The following is a 13,469-nucleotide window of genomic DNA, read 5'->3' as shown; positions in this document are numbered from 1 at the left end:
TTCAACCCATTCTGGAAAAGAAATAAAAAAAACCTTTAAAGACCCCATCCCATAAAAGGAACATATTTAGTAACATTTTGAGTCTATTCAATTTATACACAACATTGTAAACATATAATTTATATTACATGTGCTTCGCATATCTTTCAGTTTTCTTCTTTCCCTGCCTTTTTTATTTTTTGTTTTTTTACAGTTAAAATAAAATAAAAACCACAGACAGCGCAGAGGGATAGAAACAAAATGAGGGCAACTTTATAAAACGCACAAAGAAAAAAAAAAGGACAAAAAAAAAAAAACTGGTCATCGTTGGTGTTGTCTGTACAGGTCTCTGCCGGAAAGCCACTGCCGCTGCTAGGCTTGTGGGCACCCAGTCTTGCAGTCCGGAGAGAGAAGAGGAGGAGGAGAGCGCAGTAGGAGGGGAGATGTAAACAAACTGAGCAGGGGCGGCGAGTTCTCGGCCCTGTCTGAATCTTGTGAAACATTAAAAATCAGCAGCAGGTACAGAGAGAGAAGATAAAACCTGGAGAGTGCTGCGGAGGAATCGGATCTTGCGGCTTCTCCCCGTTAGTGCTAAGTGGAAGGAACAAAGCGGGTCAAGGATCTGGAAGTCACAATAGTTCAGTAAGTTCGGGAAAAGTATTTCTCTTTCAAATGTCATTTGCTCCGCTACTTATAAAAAGTGTCTTTGAGCTTCCAAAACTACCACGATCACATGACAGACCCGGACAAAACCTCAGGCTCCAGAAAGCGGAGTGGTGAGGACACAAAAGGGGTACGAGTCCTGGGTGAGGTTGGAGCAACATCAGTCCCGTTTCACAAGTAGACGCGTCTCAAGTCTCCTGGTGATGTGATGGTGTTACACTGCGGACACAGCTTCTTGGCGCCCTGCAAGAAAGACAAGAGGCACTTACATCAGATGGAGACTGTATAAAACTCATCACATAACATGTAAGCACATACCCCATATAATAAATTATTTTATGGATGCAATACACAGAACTACAGTCCAACCTAGCACCTAAGGGGTTATGTAACGAGTTCCGATTTCCCGGAACCAGGCAGGATTCACGGGAGATTGCTGCCAAGTTTAAGTCGGCAATCATAACAGACAAAAGGCTGGTTCCGTTTTGTAACCGATCGCCGCTTTAAATTTAGAATCAATCTTGCTGAAACCCATTAGGTAAGCTCCAAAGTGTGGGACCACCAACTACGAGGACCCAAATAGCTGCCTGTTCTGATTATTTTTAACCCTGGGCTCTGGCCCAGCCCATCACCTGCCACTAACAAGGACCCTAGACTTGCGAGCCATAACCGCTCACACCTGCCCTACTAGACGCATTTTATTTGCAGGGTGAGATATTTGCTTCTTTCATCCACTTTCATATAAAAATGCTTTCCTTCTGCGTGCTGTCCCGAGCCTCCCTTTCAAGGCTATTAAAATCCAAATTGTTTATTGCAAAGCGGAAAAAAGGCGTTTTTGGTCCCAGTGAATGTGAGTACATAGGACAGTCCCTCTGTACAGCATTAAGTGCATTAATTACTGGATTTATATAGCCACTTTTATTATATACACTTTATTCACTTTCCTGGATGAAAAAGGAGATAACTTTATTAGCACAACACAGATCTGACACATGAAAATCCAGCTGTAGCCGTTAAATTAGTGAAGGGGAAGGTGCAAAGACGGGGTCTGTGAAAAGGGGGGTGACGTTTAAGGTAAAGGAAAAGGGGGTGAGGGGGGGCCTTGTTGGAAGGGGTAAAGGGCAGACTTAACGAGATTACACACATCGACTTTGATCAAGACACAAAAGCAGCGAGGCGTTCCAAGGCTTTTATTGCAGTCTTCAGGCTACGTTTTAATGGTTACATTAGTAGTGAGCTATTTCAGGCAGGGAGGACTGGTTTAATAAATTGAGGTCTGAGCGGTGGGGGGAGAGAGACTCGTGGAACATGAGAGGATGCTTATTAATTGTTTCCCAGCACAAGTGCCAAGTCCCTTAATGTGTGTGTATGTTTCTGATCCTCCGGCTAGGAACACTCCGACCACAATACGGCCAGAAACGGCATCGCTGCAAATAGCGCGTTCTGGATACAGTCGCCACAAAATCACTGCCGACTTCCAGAGCCACGCGGATAGCGCTACCATGACTGCCCAAAGTTGAAGGTGGCACACACAGCGGCAGGGCATGCGAGGACTGCTGGACAGGCACAGGGCGGCTATGTCTGATCTACGCTGCATATTATATTCTGGCAATTGGACAGATCCATCCCTGTCCTCTACCCCTGTGCTCACAAGAAAAAAAAAAAGCAATTTTCCATGTCTTTCCTCAATTAGACCACTGGAGGCGCTATTCAATTGATGCCTATGGATGATATTTTACATTTGGTCACCCTACCATTGTCCTAGTAATACATGGTAATAGAAATCCCTATATTCACCCTTGTATGTGTTACTGAACAGCACTAAAATATGACAAATTCTGCTACTCCCATACTAAAGTACCAACAGGTCCTGTTTTCTGGATTTCCTTAATTAATTAGGCACAGGTGAGTTACTATAGGTCAGTAATTATCTATCCCACCTGCTTCCACAGACAGGAAACCTTAAAACATGACCTGCGTGGAAAAGTTGAGGTTGATAACCAACAGCACTGAAGGGAAGGTGCTAAGAGCTCAAAATTTTGGAGCCCTCTTGTAGTGAACAATCATACCACAGGGGGCAACAGTGACTAAGGAGGTATTGTACTACATTCAGTGATCTTGTCATTTATTATTCATGTCACATGGGGCAGCAGAGAGCGCACAGGCTTTTTGCTGCCTGCATTGTACTGGTTATATGACTTCTACCACAAGAAGCAATAGCAAGCAAGCAGACATTGTGCTACATGCTGCATTATTCATACCACAGGGGGCAGCAGTGAGCACAGTCATTGTGCTGGTTATACTACTCGTACCACAGGGGGCAGCAGTGAGGACAGTCATTGTGCTGGTTATACTACTCGTTCCACAGGGGGCAGCAGTGAGCACAGTCATTGTGCTGGTTATACTACTCGTACCACAGGGGGCAGCAGTGAGCACAGTCATTGTGCTGGTTATACTACTCGTACCACAGGGGGCAGCAGTGAGCACAGTCACTGTACTGGTTATACTACTCATACCACAGGGGGCAGCAGTGAGCACAGTCACTGTACTGGTTATACTACTCATACCACAGGGGGCAGCAGTGAGCACAGTCACTGTACTGGTTATACTACTAATACCACAGGGGGCAGCAGTGAGCACAGTCATTGTGCTGGTTATACTACTCGTACCACAGGGGGCAGCAGTGAGCACAGTCATTGTGCTGGTTATACTACTCGTACCACAGGGGGCAGCAGTGAGCACAGTCATTGTGCTGGTTATACTACTCATACCACAGGGGGCAGCAGTGAGCACAGTCACTGTACTGGTTATACTACTCATACCACAGGGGGCAGCAGTGAGCACAGTCACTGTACTGGTTATACTACTAATACCACAGGGGGCAGCAGTGAGCACAGTCATTGTGCTGGTTATACTATTCGTACCACAGGGGGGAGCAGTGAGCACAGTCATTGTGCTGGTTATACTATTCGTACCACAGGGGGGAGCAGTGAGCACAGTCATTGTGCTGGTTATACTACTCATACCACAGGGGGCAGCAGTGAGAACAGTCATTGTGCTAGTTATACTACTCATACCACAGGGGGCAGCAGTGAGCACACAGGTCTTATGCTATTTCTTCTACTAATACCACAGGGGGCAGCAGTGAGCATGGTCATTGTGCTGGTTATACTACTAATACCACAGGGGGCAGCAGTGACCGCAAATGCACTACAATACACTATAGAAAGTGTCACATTCCTAATCTAACAGGATGGTCTTGCTGTAATGTCTATCAGAGTGTGGTCAGAGAGCCCACCCATAAACATCCTCAGGACTATTTTGGGAGACTGAAGTGACCCCAGCAATGAGAAGCATCTGATGTACGCAGCAGCAGCAGTAATGTGAGGTAGAAGGGAGGGAACGTGAAGTAATCTGCCCGGAGGAAGGACTGAGCTTATAAAAGAGGCAGCAGATTTTCTGTTCTGTAATTAGAGCCGGATAGATGGTTCCTCCCACCCCGGCCAGCTGTGTAATGGCCCGGAGCCTTACCAGAGTCCGCAGCCAGCATTCCTCGCAGTGCACGTGCCAGCACTGAATGGACGTCAGGGGCATTGTGTAGGAATCCTGGCGAGGAGAGACGGGGAGATTAATTGGACAATATTCACCATAAACTGCCATTAACCCTTACACAGCGGGACCTCCGGACAGAACATTGCTCACATCATCGTCTTGGTGGAAGTTCAACCGCTCGCTCCCACAATTTCCACCCAATTTTCCGTCACACAAGCCGACCACTGATTGTGAGAATGTGGCACAACCAGTGGTACCCGAAGACCTGCCGTACTGTTTATACACGGGGTAAGTAAAGACCACACCGGCAACAGGTTTGTGGACAACTGGGTGTAAATATGCCACATTCTTGTCAATAGAAAGTAATCAAAACGTAAAAGAAGATGCAACTGCAACTATCCGGAACACTCCCCACACTTATAGGAGACGTTTCCTGGGAGAAGCGCCATGTTCCCATTGGATGCTGGGATGGGCGGAGCCACACATGCAGATAGCAAGGAGACATTTCTGTACGCCACTCACCATGCAGATCAGGCATTTGTAGCGGTCCCCTCGGGATAACTGTCTTTCCAACTCCCGGATGCGCGCTTTTAACGCTTCAAACGTCGTTACCGCGGAGTCTTCTGTGATTCTAAAAGAGGGGAAAAGTTTGTTTTTTTAGCTGAGTGCCCGCTACTGTAATTCAATTAAATAAGAGTTTTTTTGAATGGATTTTTGCTGGCCAAGAGATCAATATGAATTTACACGTAATTCCTGTCACAGCCCACACACTTTTGTGCATATAGCATATTTTATTTATTTATTTATTAACAGTTTCTTATATAGCGCATACATATTATGCAGCGCTTTACAGAGAATATTTGAACATTCACATCAGTCCCTGCCCCAGTGGAGCTTACAATCTATATTCTCTACCACATGTACATGCACACACAGACATTCTAGGGTTAATTTTGTTGGAAGCCAATTAACCTATCTGTATATTTTTGGAGCCATGGTGGGGATCGAACCCATGACCTGAGGCAGTAATGCTAACCATTACACCATCCGTGCTGCCCAACAGTTCACTATGATTTGCCGACAACCATTGGCTGTTGGGTAAAATACAGACAAGGTCAACATCCTGGCAGGGTCGAAAAGATGACATTTACAATTTACAATGTTGACAGGTCAAAAAGTCGACTTTTTTTTGGAGTGTTTGTGTCAACATGGGTTGACAAACACTGTTCGCTCACCACGCTGCACCCTGCACTATATTTTAATCTAATTCTATGTGCCACTTGGATCGCGAAGCAGGTACAAACTGGTTTCAATGAAAAAATTAAATAAAAAAAAAAAATTAATGCAAAAAAAACAACAACACCTCATGTCAACTTTCTGACCATGTCAGCACAATGAATGTCGGTAATTTGAACATCGGTCGATGTTGGTCACGGATTTTGACTTCCTCCCTCTCCCTCCCTCTTTGTGCCTCCTGCTAATTTACAAATACAATACAAAAAAAAAAAAGGACCCAGGACCGGTAATCTGCCAAATAGCAACTACTGGATGAGGTTGTGTGTTCACACGCGGTATAACTCTCGGAATCACACAGCCAAGCAGAAGATCTCATCATTGTACACAATGAGTGGCATTTACGGCGTATTTTTTGTAGTGTCTTCACTTAAAAGTGTACCCCCTCTTTTTTTTTTGGGGGGGGGGGGGGAGGAGGGAGGATGACAGTAAGAACAGAAACGCGGAAAGGTTGATGCGTGGAGATGGCGCGGAATGGTTCGTCGGGAGGCAGGGGATAAAGTTTTAGAGCCGGCCGGATCCAAAAAGCAATCAATAGCTGGACTGTAGATCAGGGCGCTAGTTAGCTGGAAAATTAACGCACCGCTCGCTGCGTCACGCTGCAGGGAACCTGGACAAATCAATGGCAGAGGTATTGATTTAGTTATTATCACTTCATACGCTTCCAGACATTGTTAAATATCCATTTATTAACAAGAGAAGGGAGCCGAGGAGGGAATATTCCTCAGATCTGGGGCCTTCATCTGCTGCTAATCAAAAGTGCAACAGAGACCCCTAGACGGGAAGAATGCTTTACATAGCCGTTCCCGCGTACCCCCTGCTGCCTGCAAACTAGGCTAAGATCCTACGCCTGCCATTCTCCTTATTAGAACACATAGGGACAAATTGGGGGAGCTACCCCCGCTGGGAACGGATCGGTAATGGAAGCATCACGTGGCAGGAGGCCTGTTAACCCCGCTTTGTCCAGCAGGATCGGGGAAAGAGCTGAGGTTCGCACATTCGCTCCGCCGTCCTAAAGATTTCCCGTTAGCGGATTTTGCCCGCAATGAGCACCGCCACCCGTATCCCAGACAATTGTTAACTCTGCACAATTTCCACGTAGGTTATTAATATTCATGACAGAGTTTTTCCTGTGGTTGGCCGGTGTGCAGTCTCATTACCCACCAGACCCTTATAGAACATAGGTTATCTTTGTCCCACCCCCATATTGTGCGCTCATTTATCACGCGCTTACTCACAGATACATCTTTGTAGCTCAAAATTAAATTGAGCAATCCCAGCTTTGTCCCCGAGGACTGTTCTGTTAATTAAATTATTTCTGAATTTGCAGGAGTAGAATCTTAATTGACTCTAGGATTGTGCTTTCTAAACAAAATACTTCAGAGATTACACAAGATAACACAGATCCTCGGGTTACGCTTATCCCGCATTGATGTGGGCAGTAAATTCACACGTAGGTCACAGCGGTAACTCGATAGTCACACTTATAATTTCATCAGTAACTCGGTATGCTGTCGCTCCCAACTCACGCTCAGGAAAGGGGTCAATGTGTGCAAGACCATTTGACTTCCCATCTATTCCTTTCATGCGTATGAAGAGATGTCAGTCATATGGTGTTAGAAACAGTTTTTTTTTTAATTTTGGGTGCAATGGCCTTTAAAAAGGGAAGCCACGCTGAATCTCTACATTTTGGGTGGAATTCAATTGTTATTGCCAGCAGCTTTCAATGTTGAGCACCGGACAGAGCTATTCGATTGTTGCTGTGTTCGGGAGCGAACAGCCAGCCGCCTGAATTTCAGCTCACACCTCCTGCAGCTGGCGAGCAGAAATAAGTGGAAAAGAGTGAGCCGTTTGTGCAATCACGCTGATTTACGCGGCTGAACCCAACACCTATAAATAGATCAGTGCACTAAAATGCAACAATTGAATATCGCCACCCCCTAATCTCCAGTCACTTTAGACGGGAGATCAGGCGCAATAAATGGATTTAATTCCATCCTATTATGTATCATAGACATCGGGGGTTAACAGATCTGTTCTGCAGGAAACGGCCTCAGTTTGCCGAATTCTCAGCTGTTTTTGCTTTTCGGCACTCGATAGTGGGAACATTGAATTCCGGCTGTCGAGTTAGTCGGAAGGACTGAAAATGGCCCAAGATTCCAACAGTTGGAATCCCAGATTGAATACCATCTTGGAAAGTAAACAATGGCCTACCAAATTATTAGGGGATGAGCACGCTGTTCCACTGGAATCCAAGGTTGGTATTAAATCAGTTATATCACTGTCTGCCCAGAGGTGCAAACATGAGCAGATATACCATGCAATGGGCAGAATGACTGAACATTTATACAGAATTAAAGGTGGAAATAAACCTAGGAAAAAAAAAATCACTGCCCGAGTTCACCAGCCGGTTGCTTCCTCGCCCAGCCAAATACACGGAGACTCTGTCTGAATAGGGGTTTTGGTGTTAAGATTGGCAGAAGCCTCATCCTTCAACGCTACAGAAAACAGCTCCCATGTAGTGCAAATAATCCCTAGTGTTACACAAACGTATTCCAGTGCTGCGAGGGACGATGACTGCTTGGCAGGGATGGCGGAACTTTAAGTCGCCAAACAGGAGGGCGATACAAAGTGGTTTCTCACTGCAAGAGCGATCTCCTGGAAAATCCAGATGTCTTCCAGCAAACCATCCCACGGCCGCCATTCAGAGGAGCAAAGGTGAAGTGTGTGCTGTATGTAGATGCGACGCAGATCCAGGAATAAGGGCTTATACAGGGATGTGACAGGTTAGCCGTCCACGTTCCCTTCAGCGTGTCACCAGGGACCGTATCCTAAAAGCCCAGAAGCTCTCCATCACCTACAGATACTTACCTCAAAATCTGAATACACCCTTCACTCCTGTCACAGTAGAACAGCAATGCTTCGTATTTAACTTGACGTGACGTCAAAATCATACCCATTTGCACAACCAAATATCTGTATGGAGGATCTTTTATCTGTTACCTAGGAAACTGCAAGTCTATAAACGAATTAGGCGACAATTCAAGTGTCTATGCTTCGCAATACTGGAGTCATGCACAGCTCAAGTGCAAATCCACCTCTCAATCTATTGGTGTCAATACACTGCAGCCGGCATCTCCCCTTGGAGAAGTCGCTAGCTATCCTCCAATGAGCCGCAGACGACCTACACGGGCGGCAGGATCACATGTGCTATATAGCCCATGTGGTCCTTTTGCATGCGATCCTTGCCGGCTCAGAAGCAATCCAAGAGATTGCTTCTGCAGCCGATGCGATGAGCACAGGATCGTGCAACGCATCGGACCTGCTGTCATTCAATTGCAATTTGGTTTTTTTTTCCTGCGATTAATCACAATTGCTGGAAAGGAGCCCAAATTGCAGGGGCCTTTAGGTACCAAACAATTCAACACAATATTATGACAGCCAGAACATAGTACCACTTCTGTAACCGTACAATACACGCCATAGCAGGTGTACTTGGAATGAATCTCCGCTCCTGAGCGCGACCTGAAGGATACAGAGAATTGTATGAACCGCTCAGCGCTTGATTACCGGAGTCTGCGCTTACACAGAATGCAGAAATCAGTCTATTGTTGTTGACCCTTTTCTGGCTGGCCTCCTCCAGAACAGGCTGTATACCGATGACTTACATAAGAGGACAATAATTGGATTAGAACTCGCTGAAGTACGGTAGCTGCTAGTAAGTGGTCCAGCCTGGGACAACCCCAATATGGCTGGAGCGTTCACAGACATCACACAATGCAACAGAATCACTGTCAGGGATTTGTTTCCTAACCCGTGACAACCAGCAGGAGCAGAGTTTGGCTTCGAGCCCTGGGCAGCCCGGCTGCCAAATTACCATGGCTGTCCCTGTCGTGTCGTGAACTGAGAAAACAATTTACAGTGCGCAAGATGCTCCTGAAATCATCCTCTTCTGTATCCGAGTCTGTCCACACTGTGACACCTGGAAACCTGCACAGCTAAGGAAGACATGGGATACCCAGACTGCTGTCTGGCATCATCGGAAGCAGCCTTTGTAGTAATACACCCCAAGGTCCCCATGTAACAGACAGACGCTGTCCTGTTTGCAGCCCCTATCCTGTTTGCTTTCATGCTGACACCATGTGGTATCCAAACAGAGGCAAACAGTCTGGGTCTTCCTATGCTATCCATGACACAGGCAGAAAATCGGAATCAATATTCAGCCTTCTAAATGACTAGAAACATGCAACACGACAGGCGCCAACGGTCCCTAGTGCCACACGCACGCCTGTTGGCTCAGTCGTGTAACTGCAGCCTTTCCTCCCTGTTCAGATGACGGGTCCAGTTTCAGTCTAGTTCAAATAGGACAGGAAATGATAATGGGAGGAATAAAAGAAAAGCTGGGAACAGAACGGTTTCCTCAATGTGTAGAATTCAGCTGATCAGAGGCTTTGGTGTTGATGGGTGTTTATGTAACACGAGTGGGATCAGAGTGATGCAGGGTATGCATTACCCTAAACAGTCATATTGCGATTGTCTTCTCTATGCCATAGCCTGACAGATGACAACTGTCAGTTACTGTATCAATACCAATATCTGCCCATCTACTGTTGCAGCTGTCACTGGTACAGGTTCCTCATGTCCTCTAGTGTCTAGAGCACAGGTTCTCAAATTCGGTCCTCAGGACCACACACAGTGCAGGATTTGTAGATCTCCTCACAGGATCACAAGTGAAATAATTTGCTCCACCTGTGGATCTGTTAAAATGTGTCAATGAGAAATGAGTGCACCCACCGGTGACATGGTAAACGAAAATTGTTTGGGGTGCTGAGGATCGAGTTTGAGAACCCATGGTGTAGAGCAGTGGTTGCCTACCCTGGTCCTCAAGTGCCCCCCACCAGTGCACGTTTTCCAGATCACCCAGCAGGTGCACTCATTCAGACACATTTTAAAAGATCCACAGGTGGAGTTAATTATGTCACTTGTGATTCTGTGTGGAGACCTGGAAAATGGGTACGGTTGGGGGTACTTGAGGACCAGGGTTGGGAACCACCGGTCTAGAGCAGTGATTTTCAAACTTTTTCCCTTGCGGCACACTAAATAAGATTTTAAAATTGCCAAGGAACACCATGAGATCCCCACAGGGCAAAACACATTGGCCCCCACAGGAATAAAAACAAAACTATTGCCCCCCATATAAAAAACAGTCATAAAATACATTGGCCCGCGCCTGAAAAGCCACTGGATTGAATAGTGTGGGGGTTGTGTGTGCGCGCGTGTGTGGAGGGGGGTGTCTTGGGCTTAAAGCCGACACAAAATTATTACTATATATGCTGGACGCAGGACTGCTTTGCCTAGGGCACCACCCAGTCTGCCTAGAACAAAAGGGATGTCTATAAGGAAGATCTATTTGTTGTACTTAATGTAGGTGGCAGCTCTGGAACTTCTAAGACTCCGCCTCCACACTTTCATGGGTTGGAAAGCAGTTATTTGTGGCAGAGTGGGGTTGGGGGCAGGCAGTAGGTTGAAGCTTTACCGAGGTGTACCAAAAAGCCTCAAAGCACATGGGGCGATTTCTGCTAGCCTGCATGCTGAGTGCTGCAGGCGAGGGAAATTACCCTTGTGCTTCCTGGTGGTTACATCAGCCATGCACATGTAGCGATGTGTGTATGGGCGATCTGTGCTAACCAGTGTTCTGATTAGCACAGGCTGGTGATCTGATCAGATCTGGGTGCATTAAGAACGATCCGTGCTTAATTCCCAAACAATCTAGACAGATCACTTAGAAAAAGGCTGAACGACCTCATTTGATAAAGATAAAACTACATTTCCTTCAGTATAAAACTTTTTCTCCAGTTTTCCTCCAATAATCAAGTTCTAAATAAAAAAATAAAATAAAAAAAAAAGTGACCTCCGCTGTTTAAATGCAGAGAATGAAAGGACTGGCAGAGTAATGTGCGCCGGAACGTCACGCAGTATGTTCCATGCCGTGCAGCACACAGAGGTGTCTGCAGAGCTGATGCGCAATGAACACAGACCTCTCTTGTAACTGAAGAGACAAATACAATTATAATCAGTATTTTCACACCGCACACAAACACTGCACAGTCGCCGTAACCCGTAAAGGCTTCTTCCTGCCAGAGCATCCCTCTTTTCTCCCTTCCGCCTGATTAATGATCTTGTCGTTCTGATTGATGACTCACCCCAGCAGATTAGAGTCTCCTGTTCCACCCACCTTCCCCTGCACCCTCCCCTCCCTACTTCTGTGGGTCCTTCTGTGCCAGGGCTGGAAATATTAGAGAATTATTAAATAAACATTCATACGTCATGTCTCTTCCCATAGCACTCGGCGCGCTCGCAGCCGCTGTCCTGTTTGCTTTCATGCTGACACCAAACAGCTGGAGTGATTCATGGAGAGGCTGGCAGAGACGTTGGGTGTCATACATCATGCTGGCCAGGGCGCTCCGTGCCCTGACTGAGATAAAGTGATCAACCGCAACCGGATGGAATGAATTGATGACAACACAAAACTGTGGAAAACAAATGGGTGGTGACCTGGCGGGCTAGTCACCTCCGCACACTTCCCTTGGCCTGCAATCTGGTTCTGTGGCAAGAAGCAAAAATTGAACAGTGACATTTAGAATTAAGATGCTGCCCCGTGATCTCAGGGGAGAAGGAATGCATCAAAATGGAAGCAACTTAGGGCAAGTTTAAAGGGAAATTAAAATACATATATAAAAAAAGTTTTTTTGGGATTACAGATGTAATCACAGCAGATATAGAGGAGGGGGGGTTGGAGAATCATCCCAACAAGGCTGTATCATTTTAAAATATATCAAAACATGATGTAAGCGAGTCTAGAACCCCAACGTATTAATTTAAACGTGGTCATTTACAGTGCGCTGGTAAATTAGAGGCATCCCTGCTCAAGGCAGCAGATGTGGCTCGGTGACTGGGTCACTGCTGACCGACTGCTGCACGTAATCAGGCTCATTAGTTACCAGCGGCCCAGGTTGTGTTAGGAGGCCGAAGATGCATAATGAGTGCGAGTTAATTTTCACAATGGAACGATCGCTCAGGGAAGGAAGGGGGGAGCGCGGTGACACGGGGCGATGAAGCCGGGCTTACTAAACACATTTGTTTTGGTAAACGTTAATCGGAAGGCTAAACGTGAAATAATCAATAACGGCGAATTTTAAAAAGAACAGAAAGCGAGAGAGTTATGAAAAATGAAGGCGCTGGAGGCCTGGCCTAAGTGCTCAATGCCGCTGCCACCCTCACCAGCAAAGAAGAAAAATGAAACCAATTTAGCTCCAGATTAAGAAACAGCAACTGGAGATGAATCAATTTAGCCTGCCGGGCTGGGTCGCCATATATCACGGCTCAGAGCTGGAGTCGTTAGCAGGCAGATGGTACGCGGACGCCCCACTCACACACTAGCTTTTGAATACTCATAAGGCCGGGGCCTAGTTATCAATTCATTTAACAGACACATCCACAAAGATACACCTGGGGGCAGAATGTCCAGGCAGGCATTAACACCGGGACGGGAGCTATTTATTACAGGGGAAATCCAGTCTTCCAAGGATAGTAATAAGAGTCTCCCGCGGGATGGAGGACTGATGACTAGAGAATGCTGCCAGGACATATACACAGGCAGTGATAAATACATTGGGCGCAGCATCCTTCACTGTATATTAACTAGTGAGCTAGAAGGACTAGCGTTCTCCTCCTGGCAATCTCCAGCAAGTCTAGACATCCGGCTCCCGGCCAGGACGCCATTACCAGAAGAAAGTTCTCTGTGATCCAGAAGTAACCACAGAAACGACAATTTCCACTCATTGGCCAGTGGGGGTATAATTACTTTACCGCATTATCAAACCAAAGTTCAGGTCAGCAACCGGGCACTGTGGGAACTAGGGAAAGCACTCGTTAAAAGCCCGTCCAAATGATGGCTTCTGAGATGTACTTTCACTTTCTGT

At 46.3% G+C, this 13,469-nt stretch overlaps 1 protein-coding gene across 7 annotated transcripts in view; it reads right to left on the bottom strand.

The window, feature by feature from the left end:
- Positions 1–224: 224 nt before the first annotated feature.
- RNF220 (ring finger protein 220) overlaps positions 225–13,469 on the bottom strand; it is a 192,794-nt gene continuing 179,549 nt past the window's right edge. For all 7 annotated transcript variants that reach the window (XM_083157465.1, XM_083157466.1, XM_083157469.1 and 4 more), the window contains 3 exons: positions 4,717–4,825; positions 4,174–4,248; positions 225–885 (listed from right to left, as the gene is read on the bottom strand). In XM_083157465.1, the coding sequence (XP_083013591.1) occupies positions 814–885; positions 4,174–4,248; positions 4,717–4,825 (256 nt within the window). In that variant the 3' untranslated portion in view covers positions 225–813. The remainder of the gene's footprint in view (positions 886–4,173; positions 4,249–4,716; positions 4,826–13,469) is intronic.

Source organism: Crinia signifera, chromosome 8 (genome assembly GCF_055691185.1).
Source record: "Crinia signifera chromosome 8, ASM5569118v1, whole genome shotgun sequence".
Classification (NCBI taxonomy): Eukaryota; Metazoa; Chordata; class Amphibia; order Anura; family Myobatrachidae; genus Crinia; species Crinia signifera.
The sequence above is the reverse complement of the archived record's forward strand: the minus strand, read 5'-3'. Positions and strand labels throughout refer to the sequence as shown.